The sequence below is a fragment of the Spermophilus citellus genome (assembly GCF_964194105.1).
Source record: "Spermophilus citellus genome assembly, chromosome: 5".
Lineage (NCBI taxonomy): Eukaryota > Metazoa > Chordata > Mammalia > Rodentia > Sciuridae > Spermophilus > Spermophilus citellus.
Window position 1 is genome coordinate 340,631 of NC_138186.1, and position 21,648 is coordinate 362,278.

Genomic DNA, 21,648 nt, shown 5'->3' on the forward strand with positions numbered 1-21,648 from the left:
TGGGATGTCAAACAGAGAAAGAGAGCTGTTAAAAATCACCCCATCTTAAATGGTGTCTTATTTCCTAATATTTAAACATTGGACTTGTTTTGACACATAATGAGGAAATATTATTTTAATCAGGAGTCTGTTCATTCTCATTTTATCTATACAATTTCTTACAGTTCAAAACTTGATTTAATTTGAAAATATAATTCATCCTGTAAAATTTCTGTGCTTTCTCTGCTTTCTGTTAGAACACTGGTTTCAATGCCTGTACAAAATTATGATGAATTTACAGCTAGACAGAAGTCTATATAATAAAATATCAATAGTATTAATTTTAATCATATTTTTGTTTCATATTTCTAACTTAGCAATATGAAGAATTGAACTCATAACTCCTCTATCACTGAGTTATACTCCCAGTTCTTTTTCTTCTTTGTTTTATGACAGGGTTTTTCTCAGTTGTCAAGGCTAATCTCAAACTTTTGATTCTTAAGCATCAGAAACCTGTATCACCGGTATTGAAGTGCATGACCCTGTACATGGCTATTTTGTAACATTCTTAAAGTTGAGTATGCAAACTCACCTAATGGTGCATTCCTGTAAGTCTAGTTACTCCCAAGGATGAAGTACTTTCTTTTTTTTTTTCTTTTTTTAAATTCATCTATGGTGACTAAGATTCAGATAATTGCTTTGAGAGAGCATACAACACAAACCTTAAGTCATAGACTAAAGGATCTATTTCTAGTGAATGAAAGAAATTTCAGATATACAATATCGTGTTGCATAATCACAAGACATTTTGTTTGTTAACAGCAGCACAGTGTTGAGTATGTAACATATTTAGTTGCATATGTATTCTAGATAATTAAAATAATATTAGTATGGCTTCAGCACATGTGCTTTCTGAAGTTGCAGCCACAAAGCAACTGACCAATGATCATTTGCATGAATGATGAGCTTGTCTGGGTACCATCTGGAGGTGGCTTTTAGTAATCCTAGGCAGGGATCTTGTGTTCTGGTCACATGAATTTGCAGCATATGTTGTTTTGGTCTGGGGATGCAGAACTCTGGCCTTCTTACTAAGGGATTATTACAGAAGACTTCAGATGTTTGGATTTCATGATGAGGGATCCTAAAACTGTGGATTGTTGGTCAGGCCCAAGATGGCTATAGATATGCTGTCTTGCTGATGCTTCCAGCAGGTTGGTTTCTATTATGTATTCAAGGTAATAAACACCCTGATTCAGTATATGGATTCAAAGTCATAAATATTTGTTTTTCAGCATGTATTCACTATGTAAAAGTTTTGAATTTGGCCTTCTTTTATATATATATATATCCTATATAATGATGCAGGAGGCTATGTCCACCTGCATAAGCATGACTACTATGCCTACTGTGCCTGATATATTTCAACTGCTAGAGACCCAACCCTTGCTTCCTGGATCTGATCTGCCACAAAGCAACTGGCATAGTCTTTAGGATCTTTTGCAGGTGAGGGATACCTGAGTCCTGATATATTAGTGGTGATGGTTTGGGGAGCAGGGAGCATATATGGCAATCAAGAAACATATAGCACTCAGTGTCCACAATCCTATTAGAATGTACCTCTATGGAGAGTTAAGATATGATGGGATGCATTTCTTGTAAACTTAAGGAAGGCTTCTGATTGCACTGTGTGTTTACAAGAACCCAGCAAGTTTAACTGTCAATAACTAGATTAAGCAAAGGCCTTAGTCACTGGCGATGGAAAAAAGTGGCAGGAGTAGTGCTGATGACTTGTAGAAATAGCCTAAGGACCATATGCAGGTGCTAGGGCCACAGTATGAGTGATTTCTATTTATGTGACAGAAAAAACTGACACAAAGCTAGATGTGGTGGTTCACACCTGTAATCCCACCTGCTCAGAAGGCTGAGGCAGGAGGAACCCAAGTTCAAAGCCACCCACAGTAAAAGTGAAGTGCTAAGCAACTCAGTGAGACCACACTTCTATATAAAATACAAACCAGGGCTGGGGATATGGCATAGGGGTTAAGTGCCTGAGTCCAATCCCCATTACTAACAAAACAAAACAAAAGAAAACAAATGAACAAAAACAAAGAAAAAAAGCTGACAAAAATGTATGAGAGATTGACACAATTAAAAAATCATAAGACAAACAAGAAGCCTATAAAGCCAGAGCACAATCAGTAGAGGAGGATCTCTGTACTTTGAAAATAACCATCAACTTTCCCCATAGTGTTGATTGAGTCAGGGAAGGAGAGGGAGGATAAAGGCCAGCAAATCCAGTCAGTGGTGATGCATAAAATGAAACAAGAGCAGCCAATGGCTCCAGTGAACTACTGGCAGGGCCGTCCCAGGTATCCAATTTCATCACATTTTACCAATCAAGTGGAATTTGTGGACTTATGAAAATAAGTTAAACATGGGGCAAGAGACCCCCTGACTCTTTTGTTTTTATGTCTGTATGGTTTAGAGATGAATAGCATTCTGTGTAGTGCCTTGCAAATGGAGAAGTTAGCACTGCTTTTTACAGCGGAAGTTGTAAAATACTCAATGCCATGAGGTTTTTATAGGGCCAAGTGTGACTGAGTGTGTTACAAGGTGGCAGGGCTTTCAGAGGGCTATGATTTTAGTAAATAGCAAAGGTCATAAACACATTTATTCACTGTATAAACTCAAGGCCATAAACATTTGCTTGAGTTTATGTACTTACTTTGGTGAAGTATTGGCAATATGCCTTCTTTGACCAGAAGTTAAAAAAAAAATGTTCTATGGAAGACTCTAGAAGCTAGAGTCTGGCTAGAGACAACTGTTGCCTTCAAATAAAGCAACCCTACTATATCACACCTTCTCCTTACATCTTTTTTAAATTTCTGGAGCCCTAAACCTTGTTTACTGGGTCTCAGCCCCTGCACAGCAGCCAAAGACCTGAAAACAATTTGTAATTTGAGGCTAATACAAATCCTCTGATTTAAAGCAAGTTCCAAAAAAGTATCACGTTTTTTTTTTTTGTATTTTTGTTGTTGTTGTTATACTCCCAGATGATATTCTTATAGTGAAGATTTGTGTATCATTTGTTTTATAGATCACAAACATTGCCGTATTTACTTCTCCCTTTCATTTTCTTATGTGGAATTTCATATTTTCAACTTGAAAAACTCTTTTTTTTTTTTTTTTGGACCATGGATTTAACTCAGAGGCACTTGAACTCTGAGTCATATCTGAAGACCAATTTTGTATTTTATTTAGAGACAGATTCTCAATGCATTTCTTAGCACCTCACTCTTGCTGAGACTGGCTTCGAATTCACAATTCTGTTGCCTCAGCCTCCAGAGCCACTGGGATTGCAAGCATGTGCCACTGCACCCAGCTTCAATTTACAAGAATGTTGTGATACAGATACAATTTTCTGGATGAAGTATCCATAGCATGTTGCATTATTAATATGTGTGTAATAAAACATATCCATTTTAAAATTTCTTCTCTGATGAGAAATTAAAAATATATTTTGTTTCTTAATTTCTATAATTCAGTTCTCAGCCTTTTTTCTAGTTTACTTCAACTTCATGCTAGAAGTTTTGTAAATCTTTGCTCAAACATATTATTCCAATGGGGGGGGGGGTCAAACAGTATGAAATGAATGAAAATTCTGCTTTTAACTTATTTATTTTTTTTAATAATATTGAGTATTTAATTCAGGGGTGCTTAACTACTGAGCTATATTTCCAGCTTTTGTGTATTTGTGTGAGTGTGTGTGTGTGTGTGTGTGTGTGTGTGTGTTTGAATGTGTGCTTCTTCTGGGTATTGAGCCCAGTGCCCTGTGCACATGAGGCAAGCACTATACTAATGTAGCTTTATTCTCACCCCTTTTTCTCTTTTCATAAGTTTTTAAATTTCTTTCTTTTTTAGATTTGTGATTTCATTATTCTGTGTTGGATAACATGTGCATGCACTCCTGTGCCTCTTTTTTTAATTAATTTTGAGATAAGATTTTGCTGAGGTTCTTAGAGTCTTTGTAAGCTGATAAGACCAGAGAAAATGCCACCAAACTGTAGCTTTGTGTTTTGTTTTGTTTTTCTTTTTGAACCCTGCCCTAACATTAGTAGGGGCCGCTCTTTGTTCTTGAGTGAGCCCTGGACAGTAATAAAGGCTTCCTATTGGAATACTGCTGACCATGTGTAGACTATTTTATTATTCAGGGATTTACTCAACTGGCGGGATATAACAGAACATAATTGATGTCATCATAGCCTGATGGTAAAATATCTTTAGGTACATTCAAATATATCTGATTTCTATGCAAGTGGAGGCCCCCAAAGGTATCAGAGACTGAGAATAAGGTAGAGGTTCAGGGTGCTGTAAAGAAGAAAAGTAAGGACTCCACACCTCATCTCCATTCATCCAAGGAAAAGGAATCACAGGAAGCAAGAAGTCTGAAGGCCTCCCATGTTTAATTAGGGCAAAGAGAACCTGGAAGCATTTTAGTGAATTAGTAAGAGTCCTGATAGATTTATTTATTGTCAAGTCTATAGAGTTTTTTTGCAAAATGAGAAAATCTGGGATCGGCTTTCTTGATCTCACAATGAATGCCATTTTTTTTTCTTGAAGAGAGAGACCGTTGAGTCAGTCTCTCTCTCTCTCTCTCTCTCTCTCTCTCTCTCTCTCTCTCTCCACAAATCTTTCTATATGTAATTTCTTTTTGTCTTATGTAATAATAGCCAACATTTATTGACTTTTTACTAGATGGCCAGTTGTTTTATGTGCACCATTTTATTTAATAATCAAAACAACTCTGTGGGAAGTTAGTATTATTACCCATGGTTTACAGATGAAGAAAGAGTTTCAGAGAGTTGAAGTAACTTTCCCAAAGTTACATAATAATGGAGAATAACAGAACTGTATTTGGACCCCAGAAGACTAATCTCAAAGTTCTCTTTTTTAACATTTTACTTTCTTGCCTCTCTTCTGTGTTTAAAATGTAATATACCATTATAACTCACTGAGCAACTTATCAAAGTGGATCTCTAATGAGAATGTTTAAAAGAAAAAAAAATCTAACATTACACATGCTAAATTCTGTTATTGTAAGCAGTATCTCATCCAAGAAGGATATATTTACTGCAAAGTTATAAACATCCATAATTTTATACTATTTTCACTTTTTAATGAGCCTAAACTAAAAGACTAACCCTTTTCTTGAACCATGAAATGTCCTTTATTCTTGAGATAAACATGAAATAAAATATCTGTACAAATAGTCCTCCTTTGCAAGCACTTTGTATTCTTTTATTAGATCTCTCAGTGAAATCATAATCCTATGTTTTATACAAAGAGCTCTCTGGGGACAACCACACACTTTAACATCAGAATTTCACTGCTATTTTTGGTAAAGACTGAATATTTTCATGGGTATTTAAGAAAAGATAACTTAATTTGGAGGGGGTGGTGTAGAGTAAGCAAAGAAATTTGTAGAGGGGAGAAGCATAAACACAGGAAAATGCAAAAAATGAATCTTCTTTGCAGCTTTTTTTCTTTTTCTTTTTTTTTTTTTTTAAAGAATGGACTATTCTGAAAAAAAATGGAAGTTATTTTGTTAATCATAAGACTGTGTTCTCCTTCCAACCTAAAATGTTAACTTTATGAGCTATCAAAATATTACCCAACAATATTATCCCCAAACTCCCCAAATGTTTATCAGCTGAATGGATAAATAAATTAGGTATATTCAACCAAACAAATAAAAAAGAATTGTTGCTATTTTTATCAATTCGGACATATTAGGTGGCATTATATTGAGTTAAAGAAGACACCAAAAATGACATCTTATGTTTGATTGAATTTAAATTCAGTCCAACAACAGATTAACCTACAACATTAGCAGTCAGAATGGTAGTTAACCTTGGGACAAGGACTGTGACAATACAGTGAGGTTTTTTGTTCCTTGACTTGGATGCTAATTACCCAAATGTAATCACTTTGTGCTGAATGCTTCTGATTTGTGGATTTTCCTGGCTATATGTAATAATTGAAGAACAAATTTGAAGAAATAACATAAGGAGTCCCCACCCTCACAAAGAAGGAGGAGGAGGAGGCGGGGCAGGAGGAGGAGGACATCTACTGAGATGATATACCACAAGTGCTGCCACCTGTGGGGAGAAAATTCATTATGTATCATTTAATGTGACCAGAAAGAGAACCACTTAGAAAGCTAAAAATGCAACTTCAATCCATTTCTTAAAATCTTCTTCCAGAATTCATTCTTGCAATGAATTCTTCTCTCACATAAAACTATGGCTATCAATTAATATAAGGTGTTGTTTTATATAAAATTTAAAAAAACCAGGAAAACATCTGAAAATACCTGGAATACTAAGGGTCTAAAAATCATCCCAACTATCACCACATTAATGCAAGGACTTCAGTAATGACCCAATCTCTACCAAGTTTTCTGCTGTAGAGATTGAACTCTACTGTAAGCCCACAGGTGGGGAAAAACATTCAAGAAAATGCTATAAAACTCAAAGAAATGTCCAGAAAAGCACTGCCTTCTCCTTAGGTCTATAGTGGGTTCATCTAGGAATTTGTTTAGAAGATTTTTATCTTGATAAGGTAATAGGATCAATTGTCAGATCAATTAATTATTTGTCATTCTCAGTATTCTGTAGTCCCTTTTTGATCAATATGGTATACTGCATGATTGCTCAATATGATTCATATAAAAAGTGAGAGTATACAAACTTCCATCAGAAATAAATATACCCTAAATTACATAAGATAATGAAAAATACAGATTGCTCATTTTTACTCAAAACTTTATAATAACTTCACCTGTTACTGCTGTAGAGTCCCTTTGGTCCCAGAGCATAGGAGGGAGGCATTGGCAGCTTCTCCAAATGCTGGGGGACTAATTAAATATTGGTATTTATTTCATCATTAGCTCTTAGACAAAATATGTTCCCAATCTTTGAAACAGAAACTGACTTTTGGTAGAGGTAGGGGACAGAAATAAACACCCAGTCTCTGTACATTATTTAACATCAAACTAGTGATTCAACACAACACTGAGGCAGACAAGGTTTCCAAGGCAAATATCAACCAGAGACATATTCCATGCTTATAGGCAGCTCAATTCCAATCATTTAGTCCTTTTTACTCAACTAAAGAAGACCTCAATCTTTAATTCCCACATCTAAATTAAAAGTTCTCCCTACCTCAGCCTTGTTTTAAATACTTATCCTTCTAAGTTTAAATTTTCCTTTCAACCCAATGCCCAGTATTCTACTTCCTCCTTCATCTCAAATTATCTCTTTAACTTGTCTTTACTTATTGTTATAGCCCCCTCCCAAGTCTCTACCCCAGGATAAGGTAAAATTTAAAGAGACTACACCCTACCTTGAAGTTTAACCACAGAGGCCCACAATACCATTTTCCTTGCTTAGGTTTAGGAAGGATATATTTTAACTAAAATTTCATTATCATAAATTTCTTCCCAATATTTCTCCAATTCCTCCTTCTGTTTTACACACAATCACAATGTAGCTCTCAAAATATGTGTGTATATCTATATATATATCTATATCTATCTATATCTATATCTGTCTATCTATCTATCTATATATATATATATATATATATATATATATATATATATATATATATTCATACAAAGACTTCCTAAAAGTATATAACTGTAAGTATGCCACAAATACCATTTAGAATTCCAATGTTAGGGACACAGATTAAAAAATACACTGAAGTTTTCTTATGTTCTCTTTGTTGTTTGTTTTTAGGGGTAAGAAGGCCATAGAGGAATGAGGGCCTTCATACAAGAACCAATTGCTTCACCTGAAACTACAAACTGTATTGCAGCAAAATTCCTTTGAAGACTAAAACCTTTTTCATCTGTAAAAGAAAAAAGTTGAAATTGCATAAATAAAAAATAAAGTCTCGATACCTTGCCCATAAAGATACAAAATGTTAAATAACTCATTTTTCTACTTGAGAAACAGGCTTCATGTACCAAACTAGAGCATTATGAAGTATGTCTTAATAAATATTAGAAAAAAAAATCTTCACTTTCTACATTTTAAAGACTTAAAATCATGGTAAAATGGTTTTAGAAAATGCCCATAAATTTGGTTATCAATTCAGAATACAACCTAAGGGATAATTTGTGAGTGTCATCTGGGATCCAGGCAGCCTCATCAACAAAAATAAAAATTGTTGAGATCATCCAAATTTAAAATTCACATATATTTTTACATCTGGATTGAATTAATTTTTTCTTGGTACTGGCTTCCATGAAATAAAGAATTGTTTTGCAGGTTTTATTTAAAAAACCCACATCTTTAGAAATTAAAATGTGCAATATTCCAGTTGAAAATCACAAAAAGAATTCCTTTATCAAAAAAGTTGTGAGACAGGATTCATTTGCATTAAACTTTAAAACTGACAGCTCAGTCAAAAACAATTCTGTTTGAAACTCTCATTCCAAGTATCTGCCACAAAAGGGTACAGAGTCTATTATGTCATAAGTTCTGAAATCCAAAAGCTTTATAAACATAGTTAAAGGTGGAATTAGGATCCAGAATCTAGAAAAAGCTTTAATTCACCCCTAATTCAGCTACCCAGTCTAATGATAATTTTAAGAAACCTGGAGCTAAAAACTGTTACCTGGCACACTGGAATTTGTCTTCAAAAGCAGTGTCTGTATCATAGCCCACGTTGTTTTCAGGCATTTTCCTGTAGAACCAGCAGCATCTTAAATTTGCAAGTTCAAATTGTGTACTTACTCCTGATACCCACCAAAAGGAGAGATGGGATATAGAGAAAGATTTCCTGTCCCCTAAAATGTTTTGAGCACTGCAAGAACTGCTGCTTACTGTGTCCTATCAATGTCAAATCTCAGGGATTCTTACAAGCAATTCAAAGGGGCATATGGCAGAGTGGGTTAGTTCATATTATACCCAATCTGCTTTCTGAAGAAGATATCCTGCAGATAACCTGATATGAGATATCCCCTAAGGGACCCTTTACATCTAATAATCCTACCAAAAGTCCATTTTAATAAGAAATATGAATCCAATATATTCACAAACATACTCAAAAGGCCTCCAAATGTCAATTGTCTCATATTGTGAAGTATTCTCTTTTAAACATGAACCTTTTATTTCCCAAAACTAAACCCAAAGAAAATGATAAGTGCTACAAGTTTTTTACTACAAAGGACAAAAGCAAAGGCATCTGTTTTCCTGCCCTTTTCTGGTCTTCTCCCCTCCCCCACTCTACTTTTTTTTTTTTTAAAGAGAGGGAGGAGCGAAAGAATTTTAATATTTATTTTTTAGTTTTCGGCAAACACAACATCTTTGTTTGTATGTGGTGCTGAGGATCGAACCCGGACCACACGCATGCCAGGCGAGCGTGCTACCGCTTGAGCCACATCTTCAGCCCCCCCACTCTACATCTTGCAGACCATTTGTAGGTCTTGGTTGTTAAAATTTATTTCTACAGTAGTCTTATAATGCTCTAGATGCTGAAAAACTTCTTATCCTTTAACATTGCTTGGCTTAAATTTATGCACTGCTCTTAGGAAGGAAACCCAAAAGCCTTTTTAATGACCGATGTATTATGGAAAATTTTCCCCACAAAGTTCTTATGCTGTGAAATATCAACTCCCTGAAATCACAGAAAGGAAATGACTTACATTCTTGGAAAATGAAGCCACTAGCAGCTTTCTCCAAAAACATTTTCTAATCCCCAAACTACAGTCTGTGGCAACTGGGAGTATTTCATACAAAAACTACATTTAAATACATGCTTATAAAACCAATAAACAAATATCACTGGGTCCTTGAGGATAAGGGAAGGAATCATACATAACATACAGCAAGAAATTATTTTCCTCTACATTTAGAAGTGCTAGAGCACAGACTTGAAGTCAAAAGCAACCTGAGAATTGTAAGTTTGTCTTCCCTGCTGTGGGTAATGCTCAGCTCCTGAGGAAAATGCTGGCAAAACAGATTCTTTGCTAAAATTAAAAAAACAAAAACTAAACGGGTAGAAGGGAGTCAATGACCGAACATTTCTTTAGGCACAAGGTACACAAGTGTAGGGTCCCAAAATTTTGCAAGCTTTCATTTCAACTTTAAAATATACTAGTTTTGACCATCTTCCATCTCTTCATATCTTTTAGAAAATGCCCCTCTCTTAGGCTCTGCCATCCCGGGACTGGAGGTGTTGTTTTCATCCTTTTGACCTCCCATGGGTGGCCCAGGTGTCCCTGCCTGACAGTGCCTGGCCGGCCAGCCCAGAGGGTAAACTGGGGTCTTCTTTGCTGTTGCCTGGCTTAAGGCCGCATACTCCTCCCCAAACCCACATTCTGCAGGCCGTGCCCCACCTCACATGTCCCCTGAGATCCCTTAAGGTGCCCAGGAGCTCCACACTGGAGTCGGTTTCCCCAATGAGGCACTTTCAGGGTCATGGAGCAGAGGCTGCGCTCAGGTCCTTTCTGAAAGCCTGGCAGCCTGGCCTCACAGGGCACACAGCAGGTGGCACCCACAGCCCCCAGGAATGCGGCTCCAATGCTGGTCCCTTCATAGTGACAGAAAGCGACAGACCAGAGCCCTAGAACAGAGTGCCAGAGACACCACCAAGCCTGGAACCTGCAGAGCCCAGCGATCTGGGAGATGAGGCCTGGTGCATGGAGCCCAGAGCGCAGCCCGCAGTCACTACAGGCCTCCCGCCCTGGCCACAGAGGTGGCCCGGGAGCTTCGGCCCCAGACCCCAGTGAGCTAGATGAAGAAGAAAGACCGAGAGGGGCACACTGCCTTCACAGGCTGGCAGGGGACCCAGACGGCACCAGGACACGGTTCCCAGGGAGGCGCTGGGTTCCTTTTCTTCCCTCTAGAAAGTCCTGAGCGCCAGGAGTCAGACCCTCCTCAGCTGTGGACTTCTTCCTGCTGGCACCCCCTGCCGGCCCCTTCCTTGATTCTCTCTTAATGATAAGGCTTCTCTGGATTATGTGACTTTTTGCACCACTGATCTGGGGGAGCAAGACAGAACACTTAGCCTCTTTTGTAAAAATAATTTTTAGTTGTGGATGAACACAATACATTTACTTATTTATCTAATGTGATGCTGAGGATCAAAACCAGGACCTCACACATGCTAGGTAAGTGCTCTACCACTGAGCCTCAATCCCAGCCCCACTTAGAACAAGCAGGCTGGGGTGAGGAGTCATCTTTGCCGCAGTCCGGCTGCAGCAAAATAAAGGGGGGGGGGGTGACGAGCAACTTGTGTACATTGATACAGCAGGAGTGGGAGCCCTTTATTGTAGAACAGGAGGGGTATTTATACATTCCACACAGCTTATCTTAATTAGCATAAACTAGATACATCAGTCAACCAATAAGGAACCTCCACACTTAATGGCTCGCTGCCCTTACTTCACAAACCACTCCCTCTGGCAATATGCCAGGCGCCATCCAGACTTGTTTACAGACTCTAATACCTTGGAGAAGGAAGCAGCTCGCTACCATTCAGAAGACCCGCCACCTCTCAGGACCCTGCCACACCTCCCTCCTACATCCCTCCTGCCTTTTGTGCTCCAGCCCTTCAGGGGCCAACTGCCCCCTCAGATATTTTTTCTCCACTTCCCTTGCCTAACCTGGCTCCCTTGGGAGAGTCTCTCCAACATAGACGGGAACAGATCCAACTCTTAAAAGAATTAAGATCCCTTGATTCTGAGCTTTGCTCATTAGCCTTAGGCACGAAGTCAACCCGAGCTGGCCCAAGGCGGTCTAATACAAAGGCTAAGCCCTGCCATCAGCCTGTTCTCTCCTTCCCAGTCACCCAATGTCAGACAGATAAGCCCGCCCTGGCTGAGGACAAAGAGGAGGGTCAAGAGGAGGAAGTGGGGGAATGGCAAGAGGAAGATCAGGACTCAGAGGATGAGGAGTTCACCCCTAGGCAGGAAGGAACCCAGAGTGTTTATAAAAAATTAAGCCTGAGTTTTCTTGAAAAACTTAAAAAGGCTTGTGCTCACTATGGCTCCACTGCGCCTTACACATTGGCTTTAGTAGAGAGTCACAGCGCACAATGGCTTACTCCTAATGATTGGAAATTTTTAGCCTGAGCTACCCTCAGTGCCGGAGACTTCCTGTTATGGAATGCAGATTTCAAAGAGCACTGCTGGTAGCAGGCCTTCCCTGGCCCCTGGGGCCCAGCCCCCAGTTTCTTGTTCTGCATGTCAAAGTGGCCAGCTCACAGGGTTGTGATGCAGGCTTGCGGTTTCATGATTATCTGCCTCAGACATATGTGCCTTTTTGGGAACATCTTGGCCTTCTCGGAGCTTCCTGATAAGGGACGGTCACAGTAACCCAAGAGTAGCAGGTGTTATTCCTCCCCTGTTTTGGCTAAATTTCCACTGCAGTTATAGAAAGTATATAAGGGAACAAACTTTGATAATAAAGCGCGCGCACGCTTCCTCCTGGATGAAGAACCTTGGTGTCCTGTGTATTTTTTAACCTCTACGTCCCTTGCCAGACTTGGTTCCTGTGGCCGGACGCGGCAGAGCACTGTCGGGAAACTGCTCAAAAAAATTTAACTAAGGCCTCCTCTAAATCCTGGACTTATGTTAACTAGTGGGCAATGCGCCTTTTGACACTAACCCTAAACAGGCGCGTTTCCCTGCTGGACTTTTGGCGCAGATTCAGACGGCTGGCTTACATGCTTGGAGATGCCTCCCTCAAAAGGGCTCGGCTACCACTTCCCTGGCAAAAATTCGACAAGGGCCTGAGGAGCCTTATAGCGACTTTGTTGCCTGGCTTAACCTACCCGCGGAGCACCTGCTTGGACCAAACAAAAGCAAAAGCACCTTTGTAAAACATCTTGCCTTTGAAAACGCCAACCCGGCATGTCAGGATGTTCTTCGACCACATAAGGATAAAGGGGAACTTTCTGACTTTATTAGACTCTGTGCCGGGGTGGGTGCAGCCCATGGCATGGGTCTCGCCATAGGTGCCGTCTTTACCAAGGCCTTTCGCAATCCTGGCTCACGTACTTGCTTTACTTGTAAGCAACCTGGCCATTTTGTGTTAAGGTCTGTAAACAAGTCAGGATGGCACCTGGCATTTTGCCAGAGAAATGTTAGAGTTCATAAACAAGTTTGGATGGTGCCTGGCAAAATGCCAGAGGAGTAGTTTGAGAAGTAACAAAAGCAAGCTATTAAGTGTGGAGATTCCTTATTGGATGACTGATGTATTTAGTTTATGCTAATTAAGATAAGCTGTGTAAAATGTCTAAATACCTCTGTTGTCCTACAATAAACGGCTCCCTCTCCTGCTGTATCAATCTATGCAAGTTGTTCGTCCCCCCCCCCCCCCCCCCCCGTTATTTTGCTGTAGCCAGATAGGCTGCAGCAATTTTGCACGCGAGTGTCCGACAGGCAAACAAAGCCTAGGGATAGCGTCTCCTCAAAATGGGGCTAAACCGCCCCCAGCCACCCTTTGCCCTAGATGTGGTAAAGGTCGTCACTGGGCCAGTGAGTATAGATCTAAGACAAATACCCTTGGACAGCCTATTTCTTCCCGCTTCTCGGGAAACTCCTTTCGGGGCCAGACCCTGGCCCCGACCTCCCCGAGGTCAAACCCAGGGGCAATAAGGTTTGTTCCCTCCCAAACTCCCAACCTACCTCAAAATCCTCCTCCACAATTACCTCCCTCCAAGGAGCCACCCCAGGCAGTGCAGGATTGGACCTCTGTGCCACCACCGATACAATATTCGACTCCATGCAAGGGCCCCAGATAATACCCACTGATGCTGTCAAGCATCTTCAGATAATCAAACTTTTAAAACCCCAAATCCCTGAGCTCACATATCATCCCTTAATGCTGCCTAAATCCCAGCTCCCAAATTTAGATACCAATACATTAGATATTTTGGAAACTACCTTCTCCTTGCTTAATAATTCCAACCCCACCCTTGCTGGTGATTGCTGGCTCTGCATGACAACAGAGGCAGTCATGCCTATGGCAGTTCCTATTAATTCTATCATAGACAATGATAATACATGCCAACCCAGATTTCCTTTTAAAGTACAGCCTACAGGCACTTTTACATCATGTCTTTTAGGCGCAATGCAGAATAATACCTATGATATTGATGTTGGAGTTACTTCCTTTGGAAATTGCTCAACAGTACAAAATTATTCCTCACCCACCCCATGGCACAGTTTTTATGTGTGGAGGAAACTCGGCCTTCCCCAGGCTTCCAGCGAATTGGACCGGTGGCTGTGTTCTTGCCTTATTACTCCCTGATATAACTATTGTCCCAGGAGACAAACCTCTACCCATTCCTAGCCTAGACACCCTAGTCGAAAGACACAGGAGGGCAATACAGGCCTTACCACTCCTTGCCAGCCTTGGAATAACAGCTGCTGTGGGCACAGGTACAGCTGGCATAGGCACGGCTATACACTCTTACCATCGCCTGTCTCAACAACTTATAAATGATGTACAAACTCTTTCAGGAACTATTAAAAATTTACAGGACCAAATAGACTCCCTGGCAGAAGTGGTCCTTCAAAACAGACGAGGCTTAGATTTGCTGACAGCTAACCAGGGAGGTATTTGTTTGGCCTTAGGGGAATGATGCTGCTTTTATGCCAGTAAATCAGGCATAGTACGCACTAAAATTAAGCAGCTTCAAGAAGATCTAGAAAAGAGACAAAGGGAACTATTTGAAAATCCCCTCTGGACTGGGCTTAATGGATTTCTATCCTACCTTCTTCCCCTATTAGGCCCTTTGTTGGGTTTACTTTTAATGGTGTCCATAGGACCCTACATTATAAACAGGCTGGTACAATTTATTAAAGAACAGATTAATATTTTGGCCTCTAAGCCCATACAGGTCCACTATCATCGTCTGGAGATGGAAGACCGCGCTGCCAACATTTAAAAGGATGTTTCACCCTTCTCACAGGCTTATTTCTTAAGTTTACATCCCCACAGATCTCTTTCTTATATAAAAGTATAAGTAACAGCTCTGACCAACCATCTTCTGCCCTTGCCATAAGGGTTAAGTTATCCCTCCTCCATGGACCCCTCCGCTTGGGGGAGGATGCACCATGGAGTGAGGACGTTAGGCCATAATAACGGAGGGTGCAGGAAGGACTGCAGGAGGATGGATCCACGGATCCCAAAACCCAAGACCTCTGAGTGACATGCTCTGGTGCATGGCGGTTGGCATGCTTCTCTCTCAAAACCGTCTCCTCCAAAAACATGCCAAGGCCACGAAATCTCCTAGTAAATACACTCGCTCGGATCAGGAGATATTCTAAGGCCTCCTAGAGGAACAGAGCCTCTATCACCCCCTAAAAAACATGGCCAATAAGGTATGGTCAAATATTTTATATAAGAAAGTGGGAAATGTCAGGGGCTAGAAGGAAATTCTCCTTCAAAGAATAGACTGACACTTACAAGAAACAGCCCCCTGGGAGACATCCTGCCTGGGAGACACCCTGCAGCCATCTATCTCCCTGAGACATCCTGTGGCCACCTATCTTCCTGAAACATCCTGAGGTTATCTCACCTTGTGGAGACATCCAGCAACTGCTGATAAGAGAGCTCCCCCATCCCCAGCACATAAATACCCCTGTGTGAACAATAAAAGTTTGCAGCTTGATCAGACTCCTGTCTTACTGTCATCCCTCGTGTCTCTTGTCCCTTCATTCCTCCCCACCTAGGTTCGCCGCCATCGTCATGTGTCCTGCCGGTCGGGACAGAAAAATATTCTATACTAAATGTAGTTAAAATAGTTGTCTTTGTAATGATTAGTTTTATTTACACACATGGTATTTTATGTGTTTTTGTAAATTTTTATTTAGTTTTTGATAAGTTCTACATATTTTCCTCAAAAGCCATTATACATGTAATGTATTTGACAGATGTAACTTCAATATAAAACTTATGGGGTATTTTGTACTCTAATTAAACCAAAAATCTTTCTGGGCTCTAGAAACCAATTTTTCTCAAACTTTATTATTTTTATTTTTTATTTTTTGAATGTACCTCCTCTTTCCTCCCAGGCCATAGATTTCCACTGTGTTGACAAGTATAGCTCTAACCTTATGCTATCCTGTAACTGTACACTGTCATGGTAACACATACTATAATTTCTACAGGTCTATGCTGCTTGGTGAGGAGTACTTCATATATACATAAACAGTTTTCATGAAGAAATAACAGCAATTTCTACTCCATCTTTACTTCATGAGAATTTGTTTTGTGTCCTCATCAATACTCTGTATTCTTTTGGTTGTTGTTGTTTCTTACTGGAAATTTAAATCAGGGGCACACAGAGACGGGTCACACATAGATGCTTAGGGCTTTGCTAAATTTCTGATGCTGGTTTTGAACTCAGGATTATCTTGCTTTAGCCTCCCAATTCAATGGGATTAGAGGTGTGTGTCATGGAACCTTGTTCTATTTATTTTTATATTGAAATATATATTACTTCTGAAAATAATTTATTCTTGATATTAAGAAAGCATAGAATATCATTTTTTCCCACAAATACCCCCCCCTTTTTGAAATAGATGTCATTTTTTGGGGGGGAGATGTCAGTAGTACCAGATGTATACTTTATTGTTTTCTAAATGCAAAGTTTATTATTATTATTATTATTATTATTAGTAGTAGTAGTAGTAGTAGTAGTAGTAGTATGCTATGTATTAGTTACAAAAGTTTATCTGTTCATATTATTATAAGGTATATACTCTTTTCTATAACTTCATAGCGTACTTCAGTGTGTGTCAAAATGACCTGTTGAGGGTTGGGAGGGAAGGGAAGGGCTCATAGGGTTAGAAATGATAGTGGAGGGCTGGGATTGTGGCTTAGTGGTAGAGTGCTCACTTAGCATGGGTGGGACTTGGGTTCAATTCTCAGCACCACAAAAAAATAAAGGCATTGTGTTGTGTCCATCTACAAAAAAAGATTCTCTCTCCATCTCTCTCTCTCTCTCTCTCTCTCTCTCTCTCTCTCTCTCTCTCAAAAAAAAACTTTATTAAAAAATGATGGTGGAATATGATGTATATTATATAAAGTACATGTATAAAGAAGTGAATTTGTGTAAATATACTTTGTATAAAACCAGACAGATGAAAAATTGTGCCCTATATGTTTAATAAGAATTGTAATGAATTCTGATGTCATATATAATTAAAAAGTAATTAAAAATAAAAAATAAAAGATGGTATTATGTTCTAATTGGAAATAAATACTACTCCTTTCAAAAATTGAAAAAAAAAAGGTCTATTGGTCAGTAATAAATTTTATAAAGTATAAAATGTATCCTGAATATTTGGTAATACATAAACTCAGATTTAGGTATTTATAGTGTTTTGGCAAAATTAAAAAAAATACTATAGAATTCATTTCTTGCAACATATACCCATAATTATATCAGATGCATTTGGTACATGTATATATATACTACCATTATATATAATTAATAAATGATTACTACATCTCACATTAACCACATTGATTTCAAATTAATTTGTCTTTTGAAAGCACCAATATATGACACTCTTTGGATATATATACTTGGTGTGTCTTCAAATTTGTCACTTTATGTATTATGTTCTTTTCTTTACTCTCCTGTTTGTAGAATTTCTTTTTCCAAATTATTGAGATTAGTGAATTTTAGGCACTTCAGTTTAACAGTGCAGTCTGTAGATTTTCTTTTTAACCTCAGCTAAAATACATCCCACTTTTTATAGGCTTATTGTTATGTAAATGACTTCTAAAAACCTGCATCTATGACACCCTAACCTGACCTTACTCTGGACTATTGATATCTGAGTGGAGGGGATCTCAAAGTGATCCATGGAAAAGGCAGGATCGGGATGGGTCAGGATGTGAGATTGGTGGATGCTGAGTATGTAGTAGTGAATATTCATGAAAAAGTATTGGTGGAGTAGATAGGGGAAGAGAACAAAAGTGCTGAGAAGGAAAGAGGGAAAGAATGACAAGCTCAAGGGTTCAGATCTAATAAGTCTAGTGGTGGATCAATAGTAGCATGAGGGTAAGGGGTAGTTTCTTTGGAGGCAGAAATAAGGTAGAAGCAAAAGAAGAAGGCAACTCTGTCACAGTCCCCAAAAGAAAGAGTCAGATGAATGGATTATGTGTTTATTTCTTCCCACCCTGGAGTGGAATTGATAATTCACAGAGTATGTTTAAGTAGGTATTATAAAACAATTTCCAAGTAGCTTTAAAAATTTGTGTGGCCACAATCAACATTTGAAAATTCCAGTCACATAAAATCTTTGTACTTTTTCATCTATTTATTTATTTATTTATTCATTCATTCATTCATTCATTCATTCCATTTTTTTATTCACTTTTGCTTTACTGTTATTTTGTATGTTCTCCTGGTGAGTATTCAATGATACATACACACACAAACACACACACACACAATTGTGTGTGTGTGTGTGTGTGTGTATATATATATATATATATATATATATATATATATATATATATATATAATGCTAACTTCTATAACATTATATTCTAAAACATTAAAGTCAGCCAGCCTCAGCAACTTAGTGAGGCTGTAAGAAAATCAACAAAACCCTTTTTCTTTATAGAATATTTTATTAAAGACTGAGAGTGTTTCTTAGCAAAAAAACATATCTGATTTCAATTTGTAATATGAGAGAGAGAGAGAGAGATCTTGCAAAAAAAATAATCAGTGACACTCTTAGTGTCAAGGTTGTAAATAATTTAAAAGTAATAGTGAGCTAGTTGGAAAACACATCTAGGTTATTAACTGCTGCTTTGGAAAGTTAGTCTGCTCTCCAAAATATAAAATTGAGAGAGGAATTCTTTATTAAGGTGTGTATAAGAAAAAAAAAAAAGAGTTTTGACAGCTTTTAGTTGACCCAGACTGGGTCAACTTTAGTGGGTGATTAGGGTTCTGCCAAGATGATAAATCCTTGAGTTATTTGAAATAATGTGATTTTATCTAGCCTTCATAAACAAAGATTGAGGTCTAATATAAATCAGGCTTGGCTAAGGAAAAACATTTCAATGAAAAGTAAATGTATGAATAAACACATAAAACAATATTTAACAAAAAGTCAACATTCAGAGTATTTATGCAATCATGTAATCACCAGTAATGTAAAAACAATGACAACTAAAGAAAAAGTGAATTAATAAAAAACAAATAAATAATGTAATGAATGAATTAATTAATGAATAACTAACCAGTACAAAGATGTAATGTGACTGGAATTGTCAAAGTCGTAAGGTACATAGAAATGGTGTTTTACTACTTACTGAGACATACCCTGTGAACTATAAATTCCACTCCTAGGTGGGAAGAGTTGAACACAGAACCCATTCACCTGGCTCTCTCACTTGGGAACTGTGCAAAAAATTACCTTTTTCTTTCCCCTCAAATTTTATTGCTGCTTCCAAGAACACTAACCTCTATATTCACGCTATCATTGTAGACTTGTAGCATCTGAACCCGTGTACTGTTCAAGTTTTTCTTCTTTTTTTTTCATTGCTCTTTTTCTCCCTACCCCCATATCGTCCACCAATACTTATTTTGTATAGCAAAATCTACATACTCAGCAATCACTAGTCTTATATTTTACTGTATCCATTTCCTACCTTGTGCATGACCACTTTGAGATCCCCTCCATCAAAACGTCAAGTCCAAAGTGATCAGAATCGGGGGTAGAATTTGCAGAATATTAAAGGTCAGTTACACAACAAGAAAGCTATAAAAAGTGGGCTTCATTTAAAGATGAAAATAAAAAGAAAATCTTCAGACTTCACTAGTTAAAATAAAGGATCCAAAATTTATGAGTCTCAATAATTTGAATTATACCTGTGAGTCACTTTTTTGAGGTGGGGGGAAGGGATATAAGGACATTGCTAATGAGTTTAAAGCTCAAACTGGATTTTTTGTTTGTTTGTTTGTTTTATGAGACAAAGAACAGAAAAGTTAAAAAAATATCAAAGTAATTGTGATATCATTTTAATAAATAAAATATATACATATTTATTCACAAATTGCTTTAACCTTACAATCAGTTATAAGTGTTAATGCAATTCTCTCTGGGTTAGGTACTATTATTGGAAGAAAACTTTGCCTTAAAATAACCCCATACAGAGGCATTTAATGCAATTAACAGGCCATCAAATAATAATAATAAGTGAGGTGTGGCGGATTTCAGGGTTGTGAAGCATACCTGTAATATAAGTTACTTGAAAAGCCATCACAGGAGAATTTTATACACTGTCTGAAGACATATATGCAAATATTATTTATAAAAAGTGTTTATGGGTTCTGTAGTCAGGGTGCACAAGTCCAATACACAGTCTTTATTGTTTCTTGAATAGTTTTTGCTGTAGATAGACACACTACCATTAGTAGTTTGTCTGTTGGTTGGCTTTTCAATGTGGTGCTGGGTGTTCAACCCAGTACCTCATGCATGCTAGGGAAGCACTCTACCACTGAACCATAACCCTAGGCCCCAAATCCTTTACTTAATTCATTTTTTTTTTTTTTTTGGCGGGAGTGTATGTGTGTAGTGCAGGGCATTGAATCCATGGCCTTATATAAGCAAAACAAGCACTCTACTGACTAAGCTATATCCTCAGCCCTGATCTGTAGTCTTTTTTTAAAAGATAAAAAAAAAAAATGTAGAGAAAGAGTGTGTTTGTGCAGACGCAGCAGCTTCACTTGTTGGTCCTGGTGAGGATCGAACCTGGGCCGCACGCATAGCCAGGCGAGCGCGCTACCGCTTGAGCCACATCCACACCGGCTGCCTTGTGTTCTTTTAACACTGATAATGGAGCAGCCTGTCATTCAGACTGATTCTGCGTTCACTTGGTTCAGGTTGGAGGCAGTGCCTGAAGCCTTGGCCAATCAGTCTCTTAGGCGAGAACTATCCAATCCGGACGCAGCCGGTGATGAGGGGGCGGGCTTCCACGAACTTCCGTAACCTTCCAGTCTGGAGCCGGCCATTTTTTCAAACTTTTTTAGGCTTTCTGCCCTGGATCGGAGCCCAGGTGTCTGTGCTATGGAGAAGCTGAAAACAAACCACAGGGAGATCGCTGAGAACCTTGAAAGCCAGGAAATGGTAAGTGTGCCTTGTATCTTGAGACTGCGGAGGAGGGTGGCTTAAGGCTGACAGGAGTGGCAATGGTGGAAACTGGCAGTCCTCGCTAGAGACTCCTCCTGGTCCTCTCCAGAGTCATGTGGCCAGAGGGTCTCTCTGTAGCAGCTTAGCCTTCACCTCCCTCTTACTAGTCTAGTGAGGCTTACATCAGCAGTTGAAATCCTGGGCATGTTGGTTCATTATTGTATGGTGTTTTCAGCTTCTTTCTTTTTATTTGAATTTTTTTTTTTTTTTTTTTTTTTACTTTCTAAAATGGAACCATTGTACATTGTACAAACCATCTACTGATGGAATAAATAAGTGAAAAATTGTACTGCTGTACCACACACCAAAGAAGAAAATCATTTAAGAGGGAGGAAAATTAGGTAACGGTGAAAAAAAGCTCTTTATACCTCTAACCAGGTCCTCGGCCATCATGAACATTCCAAACCATGAACCTTGTGATGATGGGAGGT

General features: G+C 38.6%; 1 protein-coding gene across 1 annotated transcript in view; it reads left to right on the forward strand.

Moving 5' to 3' along the window:
• The window catches only part of LOC308650436 (uncharacterized protein), a gene marked incomplete at its 3' end in the record, with an annotated part of 103,296 nt that overhangs the window by 55,469 nt on the left and 26,179 nt on the right, over positions 1–21,648 (forward strand). The window contains exons 6-9 of the mRNA XM_081296444.1: positions 12,634–13,090; positions 13,506–13,652; positions 20,911–21,012; positions 21,058–21,154. Of these exons, the coding sequence (XP_081152570.1) occupies positions 12,634–13,090; positions 13,506–13,652; positions 20,911–21,012; positions 21,058–21,154 (803 nt within the window). The remainder of the gene's footprint in view (positions 1–12,633; positions 13,091–13,505; positions 13,653–20,910; positions 21,013–21,057; positions 21,155–21,648) is intronic.